The sequence below is a fragment of the Panthera pardus genome, unplaced genomic scaffold (genome assembly GCF_024362965.1).
Source record: "Panthera pardus isolate Hobbes unplaced genomic scaffold, ASM2436296v1 HiC_scaffold_12, whole genome shotgun sequence".
NCBI classification, from domain to species: domain Eukaryota; kingdom Metazoa; phylum Chordata; class Mammalia; order Carnivora; family Felidae; genus Panthera; species Panthera pardus.
In genome coordinates this window covers 99,154,350-99,171,564 of record NW_026526677.1, presented here as the reverse complement: position 1 = coordinate 99,171,564, position 17,215 = coordinate 99,154,350, and the positions used below count along the sequence as shown (strand labels likewise).

Sequence of the window (17,215 nt, the reverse complement as noted above, 5' to 3'; positions counted from 1 at the left end):
ATGGTTAAGTTGCCCAAGGCGGAGGGAACCCAATGTGAAAGCAGGAGGCAGGTTTCAGAGGACTACGGTAGTAGGGATAGAAACGGTAGAAATAAACTGTAACCATGATCCAAGCATGTGTAAATTACAAGTTCACAAGTTCAATGTGTAAATTACAAGTTCATTCTGTCGCTAACTTCTGTCGCTAACAGAATTAACATCCGCGTATAGCTCGAGAAGATAGTGGGCAGAATCATACAGATCCCTGGCTGTGTGGTTGTTAATTCTTTCCTCCTTTGGAAACCCTGGTCTGGGGAACTCCCACTCTTATTAAATTGTCCTGAAGTCCTTCCAATTACTCTAACTCAGAGAACAAAAGGGAAGGGTTGCCCTTATGGTGGACAGGAATGAGCATAAGGGTCTCAAAAGAGTCAGTGGCCTCAGCTCTTCCTCTAGAGACACTCTGTACTGGAGGTGCTTCAGAATCACCTGGGGGCCACGTTCCGAGAGGGGGGCCCTAGTGTCTATTTTTTTTTTATTTTTTTTTTACATTTATTTATTTTTGAAAGACAGAGTGAGACAAAGTGAGAGTGGGGAAGAGGCAGAGAGAGAGGAAGACGCAGGATCGGAAGCAGGCTCCAGGCTCCGAGCTGTCAGCACAGAGCCCGACGCCGGGCTCGAACCGACAGACCGTGAGACCATGACTTGAGTCGAAGTCGGATGCTCAACCGACGGAGCCACCCAGGTGCCCCATCGAGCGTCTATACTTTTAATAAATCTCTCAGGCTCCCAAGGTTTCAGAATCTCTCAGGCTCACCACTAACCACTAGCTGAAGATGACATGTATTGAAAACATCCCTGGCCCCTGTCCGCTCTCAAATTCCAGCTTTCCAGGTGGTTGAAGAGGAATAACGCATTTGGATTGCTGATGAGCTTCTGATGTTACTTTGTGATGCAGAAGGCAGGGGTGGGACGGGGACAGGTTCTGAGAAGAGGAAGGTGAATGGTATCTTCTATACAGGAGGAAAGAAAGGGTCCTGAGCAGACCTACGTAGAAACCTCCTCGCAGCCAGTGGCTACCACTCCACAGGGGCCATAAAGCCAGGGCCAGCCCCTTGGCAGAAGTGGGACTTTGCCACACACGCCCTCCACATCTTGATAAGAAACGGTCTCCTGGGCCCTTGATGTTCCCACCTCCTCTGCTTACGATGTCATGGAAACTTCTGTGTGGCTGGGTCTCTAAACATAGCAGCCCGCCCTCGGCTGTGGTGAGAAAGCCAAAGCCTTTAAGGGGTTGCACTAGGGGGCCGGAGGCAACAAGTAGCCGAGGCAGTGTGATGGAGCCCTGCACCCAGGGAGCCCACCGGGCAGCAAGCACCAGTGGGCCAGATGGGGGTGGGAGAGTGCCCGTCACACGGTCCGTCTGGGGCAGAGGAATGGAAGCAGTGAAGGAAGGACACAGGTGGCCAGGGAGGGCAAGGGCCCAACTGAGGCAGGACAACTCCCGTGCCTTGCCCGGCAGTCTTGAAAAGTCCAGGCACCTGCTGAGGGAGAGAAGACATCTTTATTGGCTGAACAAGGAAAGGAGGTGCAGTCGATGTAGCTGATACTCCTATAAGCCACCGGTCTCCGGTTCACTTCTTCCGAGGCCAGTTTTCACCAAGATGACTGTACTGAGCATCATTCCGATCTCGCAGGGGCTAGGAGGTGAGAAGGGGGAACAGTGAGGCAGGCAGAGTCAGGATTCTCCCAGAGAGGACCCCAGCAGACCCCAGAGATGAGAACTCCTGCCTGAGTTTTCCAGCCCCCACATCCGCTCTGATGAGTTCCCCACCAGGACCCTTCATCCATTCACCTCCATTCATGTCCCCTCCCGTGCCCCCCACCCCCCATTCATGGCTCCTCCCCCTCAGGGCTCACCTGATAGAGCTGGTCATTTCCCAGGAGAGCTTGAGTGTCAGCGGCTAGAAGAACCAGGGAAAAAGAGTCATCAGGGGCCTAGGAGGATGGGACAGTGAAACCCCACGCTCTGCAGGACGACCGCAGCTGGTGGCATCCTCAGAAGTCCGCATGAGCGAGATGGGCACAGGTCTTCCCAGAACCAGGTTTAGGAGTCACTGGGAGATTGCAAGAGCGGCTCCCAGGTGAGACACAACCCACTGCCAGCCCCATGCTTCGCAGGGGCACACTCACACCCACGACATAAGCGTGCACACACACTTTGTCCCATCCACTTACCCTTAGAGAGCCTTCCGGTCTCATATCCCGCAAAGCAATAGACCCCCAAAGCGAGGAGAAGAGTGGCGATTATGTCCGTGATGATGATGCCGGCCAGGGTGCCTGAGTCCAGTTCCACACAGTTCTGACACACTGAGGGGGAAGGGGAGCCTTCAAGACCAGGGAAGCATCTCTGCCTCCCTAGGGCGGCCCCGGGATCTCTCACACCAAGACCCGAACGTCAGTAAGACCCTTGGAGAAAGGCCTGCTGATGCCCTGGCTACATCCACCTGTGCCCTTTATCCCCAGAAATCCCTGAGAAGAGCCAAGAAGTAATGTCAGCTTTGTAGGAATGTAAACAAGGCGGTGGGCCAAACCTTTCTCCCGACGAAACCTCTACTGCTCGAGTCACAAGCCCCTACTGTTTTGTTTTGTTTTGTTTTTCCACCAGCTAAGCTCTTTCTCACTCCGAGGGCTCCAAAGCCTGGCTTATACCATTACAAGAGTGACCCCAGTTTGTTGGGAGAACAGATTGGTCCACTATAGTCCCCTCTGGCTCTGAAGTTCTCATAGCCAGAGGTCCCACCCATTTCAACCCCAAGGGTCCAGAAGGCACATACTTCGATAATATACTTGCGTGTAAGGTATCTTGTCCTGTTCGTCTGGCCTCTTGCACGTATACACTCCTCGTGGGTCCAGGATGCGTTTTCCCAGGTCCAGATTTGTATCGTTGCGAAATAGCGTTCCCATCGTTCCCTCCATCCATATGATGCTGGTGTTACAACTCAGCAACACCTTGTCCTCCAGTTCCTCCACGGATATCTTGTAGGGACTCACTTGGGGGGGGGGGGTGGAAATACCATGATTCGAGTCAGCTGTTTGATCTCCAGCAGAGGCCTGATTCTGCTGAGGCTTATACTTAAAAAGGACCACTTTCGGGGCACCTGGGTGGTTCAGCTGGTTGAGCCTTTGATTTTGGCTCAGGTCATGATCGCGCAGTTCGGGAGGGAGTTCGAGCCCTGCCTGGCTCTCTGCTGTCCGCGCAGAGCCTGCTTCAGACCCTCTGTCCACCGCCCCCACACCTCCCCCAGTCACACTCTCTCAAAAATAGATAAACATTAAAAATAAATAAATAAAAGGAAGTCAGAGGGGAGCGTAGGCTGCGGAAGCATCCGAGAAACATGAAAGGCAGAAGAGCGTTCCTCAGCTGAAGATGTCTACATTTGTTCCCCAACAAAACTTCTAGAATTACAAGGAACAAATAGGGGACAAGTAGAAGTCCACCTGGGGGAGGGGAGAAGCCAGTATGAATTACCAGCCCAGTGATCCAGAAGGAGACCCAGGGCAAATGCCATGTAAAGATTTTTAGGTTTTCTACCCTTGCTGAGGGGGAGGGGAACAGAAAAACAGTTTTATCAAATTCATTCGTGGGGCTCCATGCAAGTCAAGTCTTGTAGGGAGTTTAGAGGCTGGAGGCGTATGTACAGTGTCTTTCTAGATCCCCTGAATTGCTTTGACTGAGAGCATGTCCACAGCCCACAGAGACCCTAGAATCTGTATCTCCAATCCCCGGGGAAAGTGGAATCCAGATTTTTCCCTGAACTTCATATTCAGGTACCCGTTTGAATACAAGAGCATCCTCAAGAAAATCCCCCAAAAGAGCTGTTTCTCATGCCTCTCAAGCAGGCCAGGATGATACATGCGTGTACACTCGCTCAGGGAGATACAGGCACGTCAGATGCTTCACATCCTACAGTCAGTCGTGTCTCCCACGGGGAACCTGTTTCCAGTGGAAATCCTGGATGTCCCAAAGTGTTAGTCCCAGTTTGCCTGAGGCTGAGACGGTTTCTGGAACAAGGGACTATCGGTTTTAAAACCAGGCAAACAAATGAGTTGATGAGCCTACCTCCCTAAATCTGCCCTCCTTCCTGTTCAACCTAAAGCTAACTTTCTCTTTAACTTTCCCCTGAATGCTGGGTCATGCATGGCTCTTGGTGGTGACAAATGATGGCCAAATGAGTAAGAGCCCTAGACCCCAGAGACCCTCTGCCCTGGAAGGAATAGTGCTCCCTTACCAGCCCAGGCTCAGACCCCTGCAGACCACAACATTTCCTGCAGAGATCTCTGGCCTAAGGCCTTTAAAAAGACATTCAAGGGCAACATGCATGCCTACCTAGAGTCCGTCAAAGCCAAGAGCCTGTCTCCCAAACCCAAGCCCTGGGCTGTATCCCAGCCCTGCTCCCCTGACAGCTCTGCCTTGTGATTTGAAGCTAGCATTGAGGACTTTCAAGTGGAGCTCCCTCCAGGTGGTAATGTCCCTCTCCAAGGGAGGGACGTTCTCCAACGTCCCTTCCCCAAGATGCCCCCACCACCTGGAGAAGCCTTACCTTGGGAGAGAAGGACAGACAGTGTCAGGCCGGCCAGAAAACTGGAGTGTTCCATTTTCCGGCAGAATTCATTCAGCAGACAGCCCCGGGTCTCAGAATGAGCGGCCAGGGTGAGAGAGGATGCCCTCCCCCAACCGACTCACGGGTACCCGGAAAAAGTAAAGGGGTGGGGGAGGAACTAGAAAACGCCTATTTCTCTGCTCTCTGCCGTTGGTGATGGGAAACTGTCAGGGTAGGGGTAGACTGGGGGTGGGGTAGGAAAGAAGCAGGTGCGAATTGCTCTTTCTGCAAGCAGTGAGCTTGGGGGTGAGGTGGGAGGGAGAGTAGAGACTATGAAAAAGGTTGTCTAGGCCTCCAGGAAGTAAAAGGAGATTTAGAATGTTCTTTCCTGCGTCACTGGTGAAAAACGATAATTGCAGAATTTCTGTCGACAGAATAACTGCATTCACTCACCACCTGAAAACAGCCAGCTCTCAAAACACTGGAGAAAAGCTGTAAGCCCCATCCCATAAGCCATCCCAGAAGGTTCCTCCCACTGCTGGGCTTTCTTGGGAGCTTGCCCAAGGTCCTCCTCTAGCAGCCTGGGATACCAGACTAAGTAACTTCCCACCAGTAGGACGCTGGGCTTTGGAACCCCACCAACCACCCCCACCGCCCTCAGCCAGACATTGGAATCCTGGCTCCTATACTGCCTACCCACAGGGCCTGGGCCAGTCAGGGAATTTTTCAGAGCCTGATTACCCCAGTATCACAATAATGATTTGGACAAAAAGTTTGCATCGTGCCTGACACATCATATTTGCTCAATAAGAAGTAACTATTAAAAACAATATGATTGATGCACAGGCAGAGTGAGCCTCCCCAGGAGACAGGTGGACTTCTTCCCCCTGAGGCCTATGGGGGTCCAAACTCTCTACACTGCCGGAGTTGGACTATAATTTACCCGAGGGCAGAGATAGCGTGGGTTTGGTTGTTCCCTTCTGTATCTCCAATACCTGGCTCGTGTCCGGCACGTCACGAGATCTCTGTACGTGTTTGTTGACTCACTGACCGACCTGCTGAGGGAGACGAACCTTAACATCCTGGAAGCTCTGTTCAGGCTCTGGCCCTTGGAAATATATGGCCTGTCCCCTCGCAATTATTCTTCCTATTCTCTTCCAGGCAGGCACTTTGTTGATGATCTTGTCTCAAAAGAGCAGTGAAAAATTCCTGAGCAAGCGCCTGGACTCAGACGGGCTCGTGTTCAGATCTCCAGCCCTGAGCACGAGTGTCCCCACCTAAATTCCTTAATTCTGGCAACGGCAGCTAGCAACAAGCAACCGGCTGAGATCCTAGCAACAGGTTGGGGCAGAGATGTTTACCTCTCTCACGAAGTGAGGGGCCCAGGCCATCTCCTACCCAGAACCCAAGGGGTTTTCTTGTGCAAGCTGTCCCTGCAATGGGGATCCAGCACTCTCTCCCTCTTCCTCTTGCCAACTCCCATCCTCCACTCCTTAACAGAAAAGCAAAATACATCTGCACCTGCAGCCCTGCTGAGGCCCCCTTCTGCCCACATTTCAAGGAGAGGGTGGAGGCTCAGATTCAGGGCTTTCTCTCAGGGGCCCCAGCCTGAAGGATGCTGGGCGGAGCCAGACTAGCTGCTCAACAGGTCAGCTGGCTGCTAGGGGTTGCTTAGTGCTTCTGCAGGGACAAGACAGAGACTGGCATGGAGCAGGGGAAGCAGCTGGCTGGCCTCATCCTGGCCTTCACTCTTCTTCAAGGTAAGGGGTTCTGGCCGCCTGGAGGAAGGCTCAGGGGAAGAGATCATCACCAGGGGGGAAACAATATTGGGATCTCTAACCTCAAGCCTACCAGAGCCATCACATCAGAATTCCGAGAAGGAAGGGCAAAAATGAAGCCTCTTACTGTTCTTTGCCAGAGAGAAGCAGTGTCCCTTGAGAGACATGGGGTCCCTGTCTCTTCAGAAGTGAAAACAGAGGACTTTACAGGCTAGAGAGAGGACCCGGATGTCGCCATCTTAGGTCGAATGTAGCCCCAAAGGGCACAGGGCAGGAACCTGAAGAGAAAAAGTATGTGTTCCTTAACGCAGAGCTGGAGTGAGGAGCAGACAGACCGATAAGGCATTTGCTCACTCGGTTGGTCAGCTGGTCAACTGGTCAACAAATATGAGTGAGATCCTGTTACATAACAGGCTAGAAGGGTATAAGGATGAATAAAAACCTCTGCCCTAGTGAGCTTATAGTCTAACTGGAGAGAGAAGCTTCAGTGTCACCAGATTGAATGTAATGTGCAGTAAAGGGTGTCTGTATGCATATGCAGTTGGAAATAAACAATAGGAAGTAGATGAACTGGGTCAATGCCCGGAATCTGGACTAGAGATGGTTCTCCACATACCGGGGGGAGGCTAAAACCACAAAAGTTGTTGAAATCACACAAGTACAATGTGAGATCCCCAAAGAAGAGGAGTGAGGACGGAACCGAGAAGATAATAACCTTTAAAGGGTCATTAGAGAAAAACATCTCGAAGAAGAGAGAAGAGGATGATCACAGGGCTGGAATAACCAGATGAGTGCAATACCATCGAAAACCAAAGGAGGAGAGAGCTTCTAGAAGGAAAGAATCACCAAGAGTATGAAATATTATAGAAAGGTCTGCTGATAGAATATATTTAAAAGTTTAAATCTGTGGAATCTGGCAAAATAAAGGAGGGCCATGCCTGATTTATAACAGTTTCAGTGGGGTAGTATGAGTGGAAACTGAATGGAAACATGTAGAAGATACAGGGCAGGTGATAAAGTGCACCAAATGCAAACTATTCTTTATTTTTTTTTCAAGAATTTTCAGTTTGTGTGTTTATTTATTTATTTATTTTAATGTTTTTACTTATTTTTGAGACAGAGAGAGACAGAGCATGAGCAGGGGAGGGGCAGAGAGAGAGAGCGGGACACAGAATCTGAAACGGGCTCCAGGCTCTGAGCTGTCAGCACAGAGCCCAATGCAGGGCTCGAACTTACAGACTGTGAGATCAGGACCTGAGCTGAAGTCCGATGCTTAACTGACTGAGCCACCCAGGCACCCCCAGACTATTCTTTAAAGATGTTTGGATGAGGACAGTTTAAGTGGTAAGCAGAAAGGGAAATAGGGTCTAAGATGAACTATTTTTGAGTGTGAGAGAAATTTGAGCACGTTTCTAGGCTGAAGGAAACGATAGTAGACCAAGGTCCTGGAGTTGATGTTGCAAGGATGGAGTCAAGAGTGGGCTCAAGGATGCAGAGAAGACAACCTTACCATCTAAGACGAAGAGAAAGGAAGATGGCTTTAGTCATGGGTAGGCATGTAGATGGAAAGGAAGCCAGAGAAGGTCGTTACGGCATCTACATTCTCAGTGAACTAAGTGGAAGGCAATGCCACTTGCTGAAACCAAGCTGGGTGATGGCTGAGCGGGGGACTTGAAGAAGACAAGCCACCAGTGAGCTGTGTGAACTTGGACAATGCCTCCTTTCTGGGGCTCTGTTGGCTCACTAGTCAACCTAGGAAATGTAGCTACATGAGCTCTCAAATCCTAAAAAGGAGTAAGACTCAGAGAAGCAAAATTAAAAGATGTCAGCAATCAGGTGGACCCTCTCTCCTATAAAATCTGAGTTAGAATGAGGGACCTCTTTGTCCCTCCCATGGTGACCAGGTGGTCAGGAAGAAAGGCTAGCAAGAAATCTTCTTAACGGTTTGTCTTGCTTTTCTTTTTTTTTTTTTTAATTCAATCATCCAGTCATGCATGCATTCATTCAACAAATGTAAAGCTCTGACCATGTTCCACATACTGTACTAGGTACTATTAGTAATCCGTTCAGTCCTGCTAGAAGTTCTAAAACAGCTGACTCCTTCCAACCGTTTCCATCATACCTTTTTTTCCCATCATACTTCACTTCTGCCCTATCTGTCCCCATCACACGCTCTACATCTAGACGCACTACCTCTCTGTCCTTTTCCAACCCGTGTCTTTGCTCGTCTATTCTTTCTTCCCAGAATGCTCTTCTCTGTCCGGTGAATTCCTAATCATTCTTTGAGGCCCAGCCAAACATCACCTTCTCTGTTAAGGTTTCCCTGTCCCTCACTCTTGGGCAAAATCAATAGCTTCTGCCCCACTTTCATATGCACTCATGGAAGTACTAAAGATAATTGACAAATTCTATTGTATTAATTCCATACATATTTATTTTTTCTACTTCATTGTAAACGCTTTGGAAGCAGCAAGTTAGTTCTTGTATTACAGTCTTTTTTTTTTCCACCCTGATTAATCATGCCAGGTACATAACAGTGCTTAGTTCATGTTTGGATTAAACTCATTTGAGTTGAATTCCCGTGTCAGTGCTCTGTAGTACATCCACCATACAACTCTACTACCCTGAGTTTTGAGACAGATTTGAGGGCTATTGAAGACCTACCTCCCCTACGGCATCCAGGGTTTCTACAAAAAAACGGATCACCAAGGCTGAGGATTCTAGAAGTACGTACTTTAAAAAGTCTTTACTTAGTGTAGGGGTGGCTGGGTGGCTCAGTCAGTTAAGGGTCTCTTGATTTCATCTCAGATCATGATCTCACAGTTCGTGGGATTGACCCCCAGGTTGGGCTCCATGCTGTTAGTACGGAGCCTGCTTGAGACCCTCTCTCTCTCTCTCCCTCTCTCTGCCCCTCCCCTGCTCACACTCTCTCTCACTCTCTCAAAATAAATAAATAAACATTTCTTTAAAAAGGTCTTTAGTTGGTAGGGGCGCCTGGGTGGCTCAGTTGGTTAAGCGTCGACTTCAGCTCAGGTCATGATCTCACGGTCCATGAGTTCAAGCCCCGCATCGGGCTCTGTGCTGACAGCTCAGAGCCTGGAGCCTGCTTCAGATTCTGTGTCTCCCTCTCTCTGACCCTCCCCCAGTCATGCTCTGTCTCTCTCTGTCTCAAAAATAAACAAACATTTAAAAAAACTTTTTAAAAGCGGGGGCTTTAGTTGGTGTAAGCCCACGTTTGGCCAGAACTTTAGCTGCTAAAAAAAAGCAGAGCATTCCAGACTACACAGGCAATACCCTTATGAATATTGCAGTACCGTTCTGATGCTAACCATCCAGAGTTAATATCAGACTCCACAGGTTAAGGGCACTGTCCCCAACAAGACTGCCTTCATTTTAAATTCCAGGCACAAGTTCAGAGGTTCCCATACCACCTACACTTCTGACGCACAGGGTACAAATCTGGAGGGTTCCCAGATTTGATAATATGTTAGAACAACGCACGGAACTCGGGAAAGTGCCGCATTTACTATTACAGTTTTAGTATAAAAAAATAAAATCAGGATTTTCCATGAAGAAGCACATAAAGTAAAGTCTGAGAGGGCCCTGAACACAGAGCTTCTGTGCTTTCTCCCTGTGGAATCAGAGTACATCACCCTCCTAATACATTGTGTTTACCAACGAGGAAGTTCCACTGAGGTTTTTGGTTGTTGTTGGTTTTTTTTTTTTTTTTCATTTTGTTTATTTGAGACAGAGAGAGCGTGTGAGCATGGGAGAGGGGCAGAGGGAGAGAGAGAGAGTCTCAAGCAGGCTCCCTGCTTGGCACAGAGCCTAACATGAGGCTCAATCTCACGACCCTGGGATCATGACCCACCCTGAAATCAAGAGTCAGACGTTCAACTGACTGAGCCACCCAGGTGCCTGTGCACTGAGTTTTTATTGGGGTTTCATGACATAGGTATAATTGATTGAATAATTGGCCATGTGACGGAACTCAATCTCCAGGCCCCTTCCCTTCCAGGGCTCAAAGTCCTAGATTACATGGTTCTTGACCAGCCCCATCCTGAGTCATCTCATTAGCATAAACTCATATATGGTCCAAAAGCCCACTAAGAATAACAGACAATCCTATCGCTCATGAAATTCCAAGGCTTTAGAAACTCCCTCCCAGGAATCCAGGACAAACACCAGACACATTATTATACAGCACCCTGAATTCAATTTGATGATTTAGGCTACACTTCAATGAAATAAGTATAAATACCGTCCACTCCCGTAGATTAGGATCTCTCTCTATCTTGACCTCAAATGACGATGGAAATGCTACCTCAGGGCATCTGAATGACTCTATGCCCAGCTAATCCGCTCTCTGTCTTCTATCTCTACAGGTACTCTGGCCCAGTCAAAACAAGGTAGGGTGCATGGCTTCTTTCTATCCTCAAATCTCATAGAAATATGGTTCCTACCATAGTGGTCCTACAGGAGTGAGTGATGGAAGGGATAGGATGATGAATGATAAATAGCAAATCTCTCGTTGCCTTCCAGATGAGTGGCCAGTCATGAACAGGCAGTTTTCCTGTAGCTAAGCAATTCATTCTCTAGTTCTTGGAGTAGAAACGGGACACTAGCAGCTACGGCCTATTCAAAGTGAGACTCACGAACCAACAGCATTAGCATCACCTGGGAGATGCCACATTGCAATCCCTTCCCAGAACTACTAAATGGAACCTGAAATTCTCACTAGATCCCCATGTGATCCATGCGCACATTAAAGTTTGAGAAGCACTGCTGTGATGGTCTGGTCCTGATACCCCAGGGCAGGGAGAATTCCAGAGGAGAGATCCTTAACAGACCATGGCTTTTTCCCTTTTCAGAAATTCCTGTGGTAAGAGTAAACAGCGATCGAGAAGATGGTTCGGTACTTCTGACTTGTGAGTCACCAGACAAAGATGTCAAATGGTTTAAAGATGGGAAGGAAATAAAGTCCCACGAAAAGAATAAAAATATACAGAATCTGGGAAGCAGTATCAAGGACCCTCAAGGGATATATTGGTGTCAAGGATCCAAGAACCGCTCAAGAACACTCCAAGTGTATTTCAGAAGTATGTAATCCCCTTCGGTTTGTTTGTCGTACAATTAATCAGTACTTGCTGTTCTGGCGGGCCTCCTGCCCCGGGTGGGCGAGTATGGAAATAGACAGGAAACCGTTCTGGCTCTCTTAATCTCAGCTTGCCCTTTTTTGAATATAACAACACAGTTCCCCCAGTCTTCTTGGAAAAGCATAACCGGTCCTATAAAGGATGGTTTGATTTTGGATGGACCCCCACGGATTGGAGCAGTCGGCTTTTGCTGCTATAAACTGAGTTGGTGTAGCTAGGGGAGACAGAGGAGATTATAAGGTGAGCGGCAATCAAATGTAGAAGGCAGTTGACCACGGAGAAGAAGATCTGATCTTCCTTCTATTTCCTATAGTTCCTGGTGGTAAGACTACATGGGCTTGCTTCCCCAGGACACCTGGGCCACAGAAGGACATCAAGAAGTATTGCATTCTTAGTGCAGGTGTCCTCCCAGGCAATTCCTTTCCATACCATGCACAGAGGAGTCTGCTACCCTAAATATAGGCATTATCACTTGTAGGCAAGAGAAAAAGATGCAGAAGAACCCCTTTCACACCCTGAAGGACCTTGTCCCTCCCTTTCCCCACAGTGTGTCAGAACTGCATTGAACTAAGCGGAGCCACCGTATCCGGCTTTGTCTTCGCTGAGATCATCAGCATTTTCTTCCTTTCTGTTGGGGTCTACTTCATTGCTGGACAGGATGGAGTTCGCCAGTCAAGAGGTAAGAAGAAGGTTCTTGAATGAGGGACGGGGCCACCTAGGACCCTCAGTTTCCTTCCTACCAACATAGACCCAATAGAAGAGACGAGGTAGGCATGCGTTGTGGACGCGCACAGTTCGGTGAAAAGGACACCGCTTTTTCACAGCACGCGTGCCCGTCACAAGATCCACCTCCCTCTGATTTTCCTCCGTGTTTTTAAAAAACTCTTCGCTGTCGTAAAACCTACACATAGAAAAATGCATGAGTGACAAGCATACGGCTAAACAAAGCAAACACACTCATGAATCCAACACCCAGTTTAAGACCGAGAATATTACCAACACCCTAGAAGTCCCCTCTGTGATCAATTCCGGCCTCTCCCTAGCCCTCAAAGTGAGCACTATCCTGACTTCTAACAGCATTGATTAATTTTGCCTGTTTTCACTCCTTATGTCAGTGGACTCATACAGCAGATACTCGTGTGTGTGTTTCTTTCACTCAAAAACATGCTTGTGAGATGTATCTGTATTCTCGTATGAAGATGTATTTCACTAATTCTTACTGCTAGCTAGTACTCTAGTGTGTGAATAGAACCCAATTTGTTAGCCACTCTACTTTGAGTGTTTTGTTTATTTTTTGTGCAGCTTCGGACAAGCAGACTCTGTTGTCCAATGACCAGCTCTACCAGGTAAGGGAAGGGGGAGTGAAAGAGACATTGCTACAATTCGGGGTAAAATTTGGAGGGGGTGGGGGACAAGTTATTTGGAAGATACCGTACAGATAAGGAACTACTTAGGGCACACCAGATGATTACATAGTTACCCTTTGAGTAGAATGGATGAAAGAAAAAGAAGGGTTGAAAGAGACTGAGGTCAGGATCTAGTGAGAAAAAGTTGAAGGACACACTGAGAGGGACACACAAAGAAACTGTATACAGAGCCTCCCTTCCCCCTTGTCCTCTCTCCACCCCCTGGACAGGGAAGCACCCACTCCAAAGGCTTGCACGTGAAAAAGCACTCAATAAATATGCATCATATTAATTCAGAGAGGGGGAGGGAGGATGAGTTTATGACCGTGCTGTCCTTTTTAGCCCCTCAAGGATCGGGAAAATGACCATTACAGCCACCTTCAAGGAAAACAGTTGAGGAAAAATTGAACTCAGGACTCAAAGTAGGTGTGTTCTTCTATACCAACTCTAAGAAATTACCTTTCCTTTACCTGCCCTTCCAACTGCTGCCAAGTCTGTCTCCTTTCCCCAACCAACTCTAAAGCTTAGGGGAGAGTGGGTGACTGATAATTCTCGGTGGTGCAAGACTGCTCTGTGCATTGTAGGGTTTTTAGCAACATCCCTGCCCTCTATCTGCCAGATGCCAGTGGTGCCCCCAGCCGTAACAATCAAAAATATCTCCAGATAGGGACGTCTGGGTGGCTCAGTCGGTTAAGCTTCCAACTCTGTGTTGACAGCTCAGAGCCTGGAGCCCGCTTTGGATTCTGTGTCTCCCCTCTCTTTCTGCCCCTTCCCTGCTCGCTTGCCCTCTCTCTCAAAAATAAATAAACCTTACTTTTTTTCTTTTTTTTTTTTTTTAATCTCCAGATATTTCAAATGTCTCCTCCAGGGCAAAATCACCTTTTGTTAAGAACCACTGACCTCTATTAACTTTCAATCAACCAATCAATCAATCAGAAGTTCTGATTCAATCAAGCAGGAAAAGTGTCTATCAGGAAAACAAGACCCAAGCATTATTTGGTTTTCTGAACCCACCCCAATTTTTCTTTTTTCAATCCAGGTGTCCTCCCTTCTGGATAGGTCTCAGGAACATAGCAATACGTTTTGGAGCACTCCTAGCTGAGAGAATTTCAGCCCTAAATCTAGATTCAAGTTTCCCAAAGGCGACAAATGGAGAAGAAAGGCCATCAGAACAAATTTGGATTTTTCTCAAAATAAAACAAAATTAAAGGAAAATAATATGTATGGTGTTGCAGGAGCGCCACCTATTGGAAGGTAGTTTTTCTGTAAAAGAAAATTGAAAAGATCTAATAACCCCCTCTATTTGAATATTATTTTTTAAAGTTTTAATTTTTGTTTACTTTTTGTATGTGTCATAATTTACTTGGTTTAAATATGCAACGAAAGGTCTCCCTCCACCTCCATCCCCAGCCATTCAGCTGTCCTCTCCAGAGACAAAACAACATACTAGTTTCATATAAGGTGTTATAAATCAGAGTATTCTAGGCATACACAAGCAAGCTCTTAAGTACATATTATTCTCCCTTTCCCTATTTTTCACACCAATGGTATCATACTATCTCCATCTTGCACTTTCACCTAATAAAACCCTAAGATTGACGCAGCTGGGTGGCTCAGTCAGTTGAGCATCTGACTTTTCATCTCAGCTCAGGTTATGATCTCATGGTTCATGAGTTCAAGCCCCACGTTGGGCTCTGTGCTGACAGCGTGAAGCCTGCTTGGGATTCTCTCTCTCTCTCTCTCTCTCTCTGCCCCAACCTCTCTCTCTCTCTGTCTCTCTGTCTCTCTCAAAATAGATAAATAAACTTTTTTAAAAAATAACCTTAAGATTATTTCATATCAATAAGTAAAGGAACTTTTTTTTTAATGCAGCCACGTTGTACAGATACGCTATATTTTATTTAACCAATGCTCTGCCGATGGGCATTTAAGTTGCTTCCAATATTTTGTTCTTATGATGCTGTAATGACTAACATTGTATAAGTGTCATCTAAAAAAAATAATTGTATTGAGGTACAGTTTACATGCCATAAAATTCACTCATTTTAAGCAATTTCTCCTGTTCTCCGTGTTAGAGAATTACCTCAATTGTACCCTCATCACCATAAACCAGTTGTAGAACATTTTCATTGCCTTCTTCAGATTCCTTGTGCTGTTTCCAGTCATTCCCTGTTCCCACCCTCAGCCCCAGGCGATGACTATTATCTTTTCTGTCTCATCAGATTTGCCTTTTCTGGACATTTCATATAAATGGAATTATACAAGCTGCTCTGGACATTCTCATGTTAATCTTTGTGTGGGTGTCTTCATTTTTCTCGGGTTGATTCATGGGTGTGAAGAATTGCTAGGTTGTATGGTAAATCTCTGTTTAGCTTTTTAAGAACCTCCCTGTACCATTTTACATTCCCACTAGCAATGGGTGAGGGTTTCTGTTTCTCCACATCCTCACCAATATTTGTTACTATATGTTTTTTTAGTATAGCCATTCTCGTAGGTATAAAATGGTATTTACTGGACCTTTAATTTGCATTTCCCTAATGACTAATGATGTTGAACATCTTTTCACATGCTTATTAGCCTTTCTTACATCTTTCGTGAAATGTCTATTCAAATCTTTTTTTTTTTTTTTTAGTTTTTTTTTTTTGTCTCACTGTTGAATTGAAAGAGTTCTTATATATTTTGAATACAAGTCTTTTATTACAAGACATTATTTGGAAATACATCTACCCGTCTGCAGCTTGCCTTCTCATTCTCTTCATGGTGACTTTTGAAGCACAAAGAAGTTTTAATTTTGATGAAGTCCATTTTATCCATTTTTTCTCTTATGGATTGTGCTTTTGGTATCATGTCTAAGATCTTTGCCAAACCCAAGATCACAAAGATTTCTTCTATGTCTTCTTTTTACAGTTAAAATTTCCATAGTTTTAGTTGTGACATTTGAACACGCTTAAGACTATTTGTAACAAATACAAATAAATGAACTTTGGATACTGTAATGTGTCTGCACTAGCAATTTTATTAAATATTGCCAAATTGCACTTAATGGAGGTTGGACCAGTATATACTCCTAATAATAATAATTGAGAGTGTCTTTTACTCCATACTTTTTGAGCTTTGCCAATCTGATAAGTTAAATATAGCATCTCAGGGTAGTTTTAATTTACATTCTTCTTATAAAAAATGAGAGCCACGAGTTTTTCCCTCTCATGATATATAGGCTCGTATCTTTTTCTCTTTTTCTTATTGACTTGCAACAGCTCTTTACATATGTGGGAAACTAGATCTTTTGTCTGTGATGTTAGTTGCAAATATTTTTCCAACTTTGGTATTTGTTCTTTGACTTGATGATGATTGGTTTTCTGTGCACATTTTACAAATATCTGCATAGAGTAGAATTCATGGGTCTTTTATGGCTTCTAGGTAGTTTCCTTTTTTTTTTTTTTTTTTTTTTTTTTTTTTGAGAGTCTGGATGACTTCATTCTTTAAATGGTTTTACCCTTCTCATAGCTCCAGGTGAGACTGAGAGCACTGACCCGGGCTATCCCTCTCTCCATTGTCTGACCAGTCACAGAGAGAAGCCAGCAGGATGCTGGCAGAGTCTGACGGCCCTTCTGGGGATGGAGCTAAAGGGGCCTCCCCCAGTCAGGGGGTACTTGAGCTCAGCTGCAGTGGGCGACAAAATGGGGTCGACAGATAGGTGACAGAGAGCTTCAGAATACCTCACAGGGTTGGACAAGGGCTAGGGATGGGATGCAGGGACCCTCGGGGGCTCACAACAATTACTGACCTAAGGAAGGGCCTAGGAGAGGGAAAGGTGAAGAGCTTGTTGGGGGGGGGGGGGGGACAGAGCAATTCAAAGGAGGACACAGAAGAACTTCTTCTCCCAGAAGAGGTTCTCCAAAGTGGGCACAGGGGTGATGAGGGGATCCTCGCAGGAGTGGGCATCACAGTAAGCCATCAAGTCTGCTGCTGCCTTGAACACCTTTATCCGGCACAAGGTGGCTTCACTCTTCAGCTGTTTCACCATCTTGCGGGCTTGCTCAGTACTCATTGTGCTGTTCACAGGAGTCTCCGCTTTCATCCTGAGGCCACCGGCAGCGAGGGCCCTGTGGAGTAGTCAGTGGGGTGCACAAAACCTGCCTGAGATGGGTGCCCCACCTTGCAGGAAGTTGCACCTGAAAGTATCTACTGCAGCAGCAGAAACAGCTGATACAAAGAAGGCCACTGGGGAGGGTCAGGGCACAGGTCCCTCGAGGGCTGGACCCAGTTCCTGCAGCTCAAGCACTCTAGGC

At 46.7% G+C, this 17,215-nt stretch overlaps 3 protein-coding genes across 7 annotated transcripts; 1 reads left to right on the top strand and 2 right to left on the bottom strand.

Annotated features, from left to right (window-relative positions):
• Positions 1-1,524: 1,524 nt before the first annotated feature.
• Positions 1,525-4,984, bottom strand: LOC109278564 (T-cell surface glycoprotein CD3 delta chain). 2 transcript variants are annotated; one of them, XM_019469006.2, is made up of 5 exons: positions 4,584-4,965; positions 2,817-3,032; positions 2,218-2,349; positions 1,900-1,943; positions 1,525-1,679 (listed from the first exon to the last, which is right to left on the bottom strand). In XM_019469006.2, exons 1-5 carry the CDS (start codon positions 4,636-4,638, stop codon positions 1,614-1,616), a joined length of 513 nt encoding a protein of 170 aa, XP_019324551.2. In that variant the 5' UTR covers positions 4,639-4,965; the 3' UTR covers positions 1,525-1,613. The 2 variants fall into 2 exon arrangements, with proteins under 2 accessions (XP_019324551.2, XP_019324552.1); XM_019469007.2 differs by lacking the exon at positions 2,218-2,349 and having other exon boundaries at positions 4,584-4,984.
• A 1,195-nt stretch (positions 4,985-6,179) lies between these two features.
• Positions 6,180-15,919, top strand: LOC109278562 (T-cell surface glycoprotein CD3 gamma chain). 4 transcript variants are annotated; one of them, XM_019469005.2, is made up of 7 exons: positions 6,180-6,343; positions 10,747-10,770; positions 11,233-11,460; positions 12,065-12,196; positions 12,820-12,863; positions 13,266-13,345; positions 13,963-15,919. In XM_019469005.2, the coding sequence occupies exons 1-6, from the start codon at positions 6,289-6,291 to the stop codon at positions 13,329-13,331; spliced, it is 549 nt and encodes a 182-aa protein (XP_019324550.1). In that variant the 5' UTR covers positions 6,180-6,288; the 3' UTR covers positions 13,332-13,345; positions 13,963-15,919. The 4 variants fall into 4 exon arrangements, with proteins under 4 accessions (XP_019324550.1, XP_019324549.1, XP_019324548.1 ...); XM_019469004.2 differs by having other exon boundaries at positions 13,266-13,349; XM_019469003.2 differs by having other exon boundaries at positions 6,181-6,343; positions 13,770-15,919.
• Positions 15,920-16,633: 714 nt separating this feature from the next.
• Positions 16,634-17,015, bottom strand: LOC128776114 (guanine nucleotide-binding protein G(I)/G(S)/G(O) subunit gamma-3-like). Its single transcript, XM_053899246.1, has one exon. It carries the CDS (start codon positions 17,002-17,004, stop codon positions 16,777-16,779), a length of 228 nt encoding a protein of 75 aa, XP_053755221.1. The 5' UTR covers positions 17,005-17,015; the 3' UTR covers positions 16,634-16,776.
• Between the last annotated feature and the right edge of the window lie 200 nt (positions 17,016-17,215).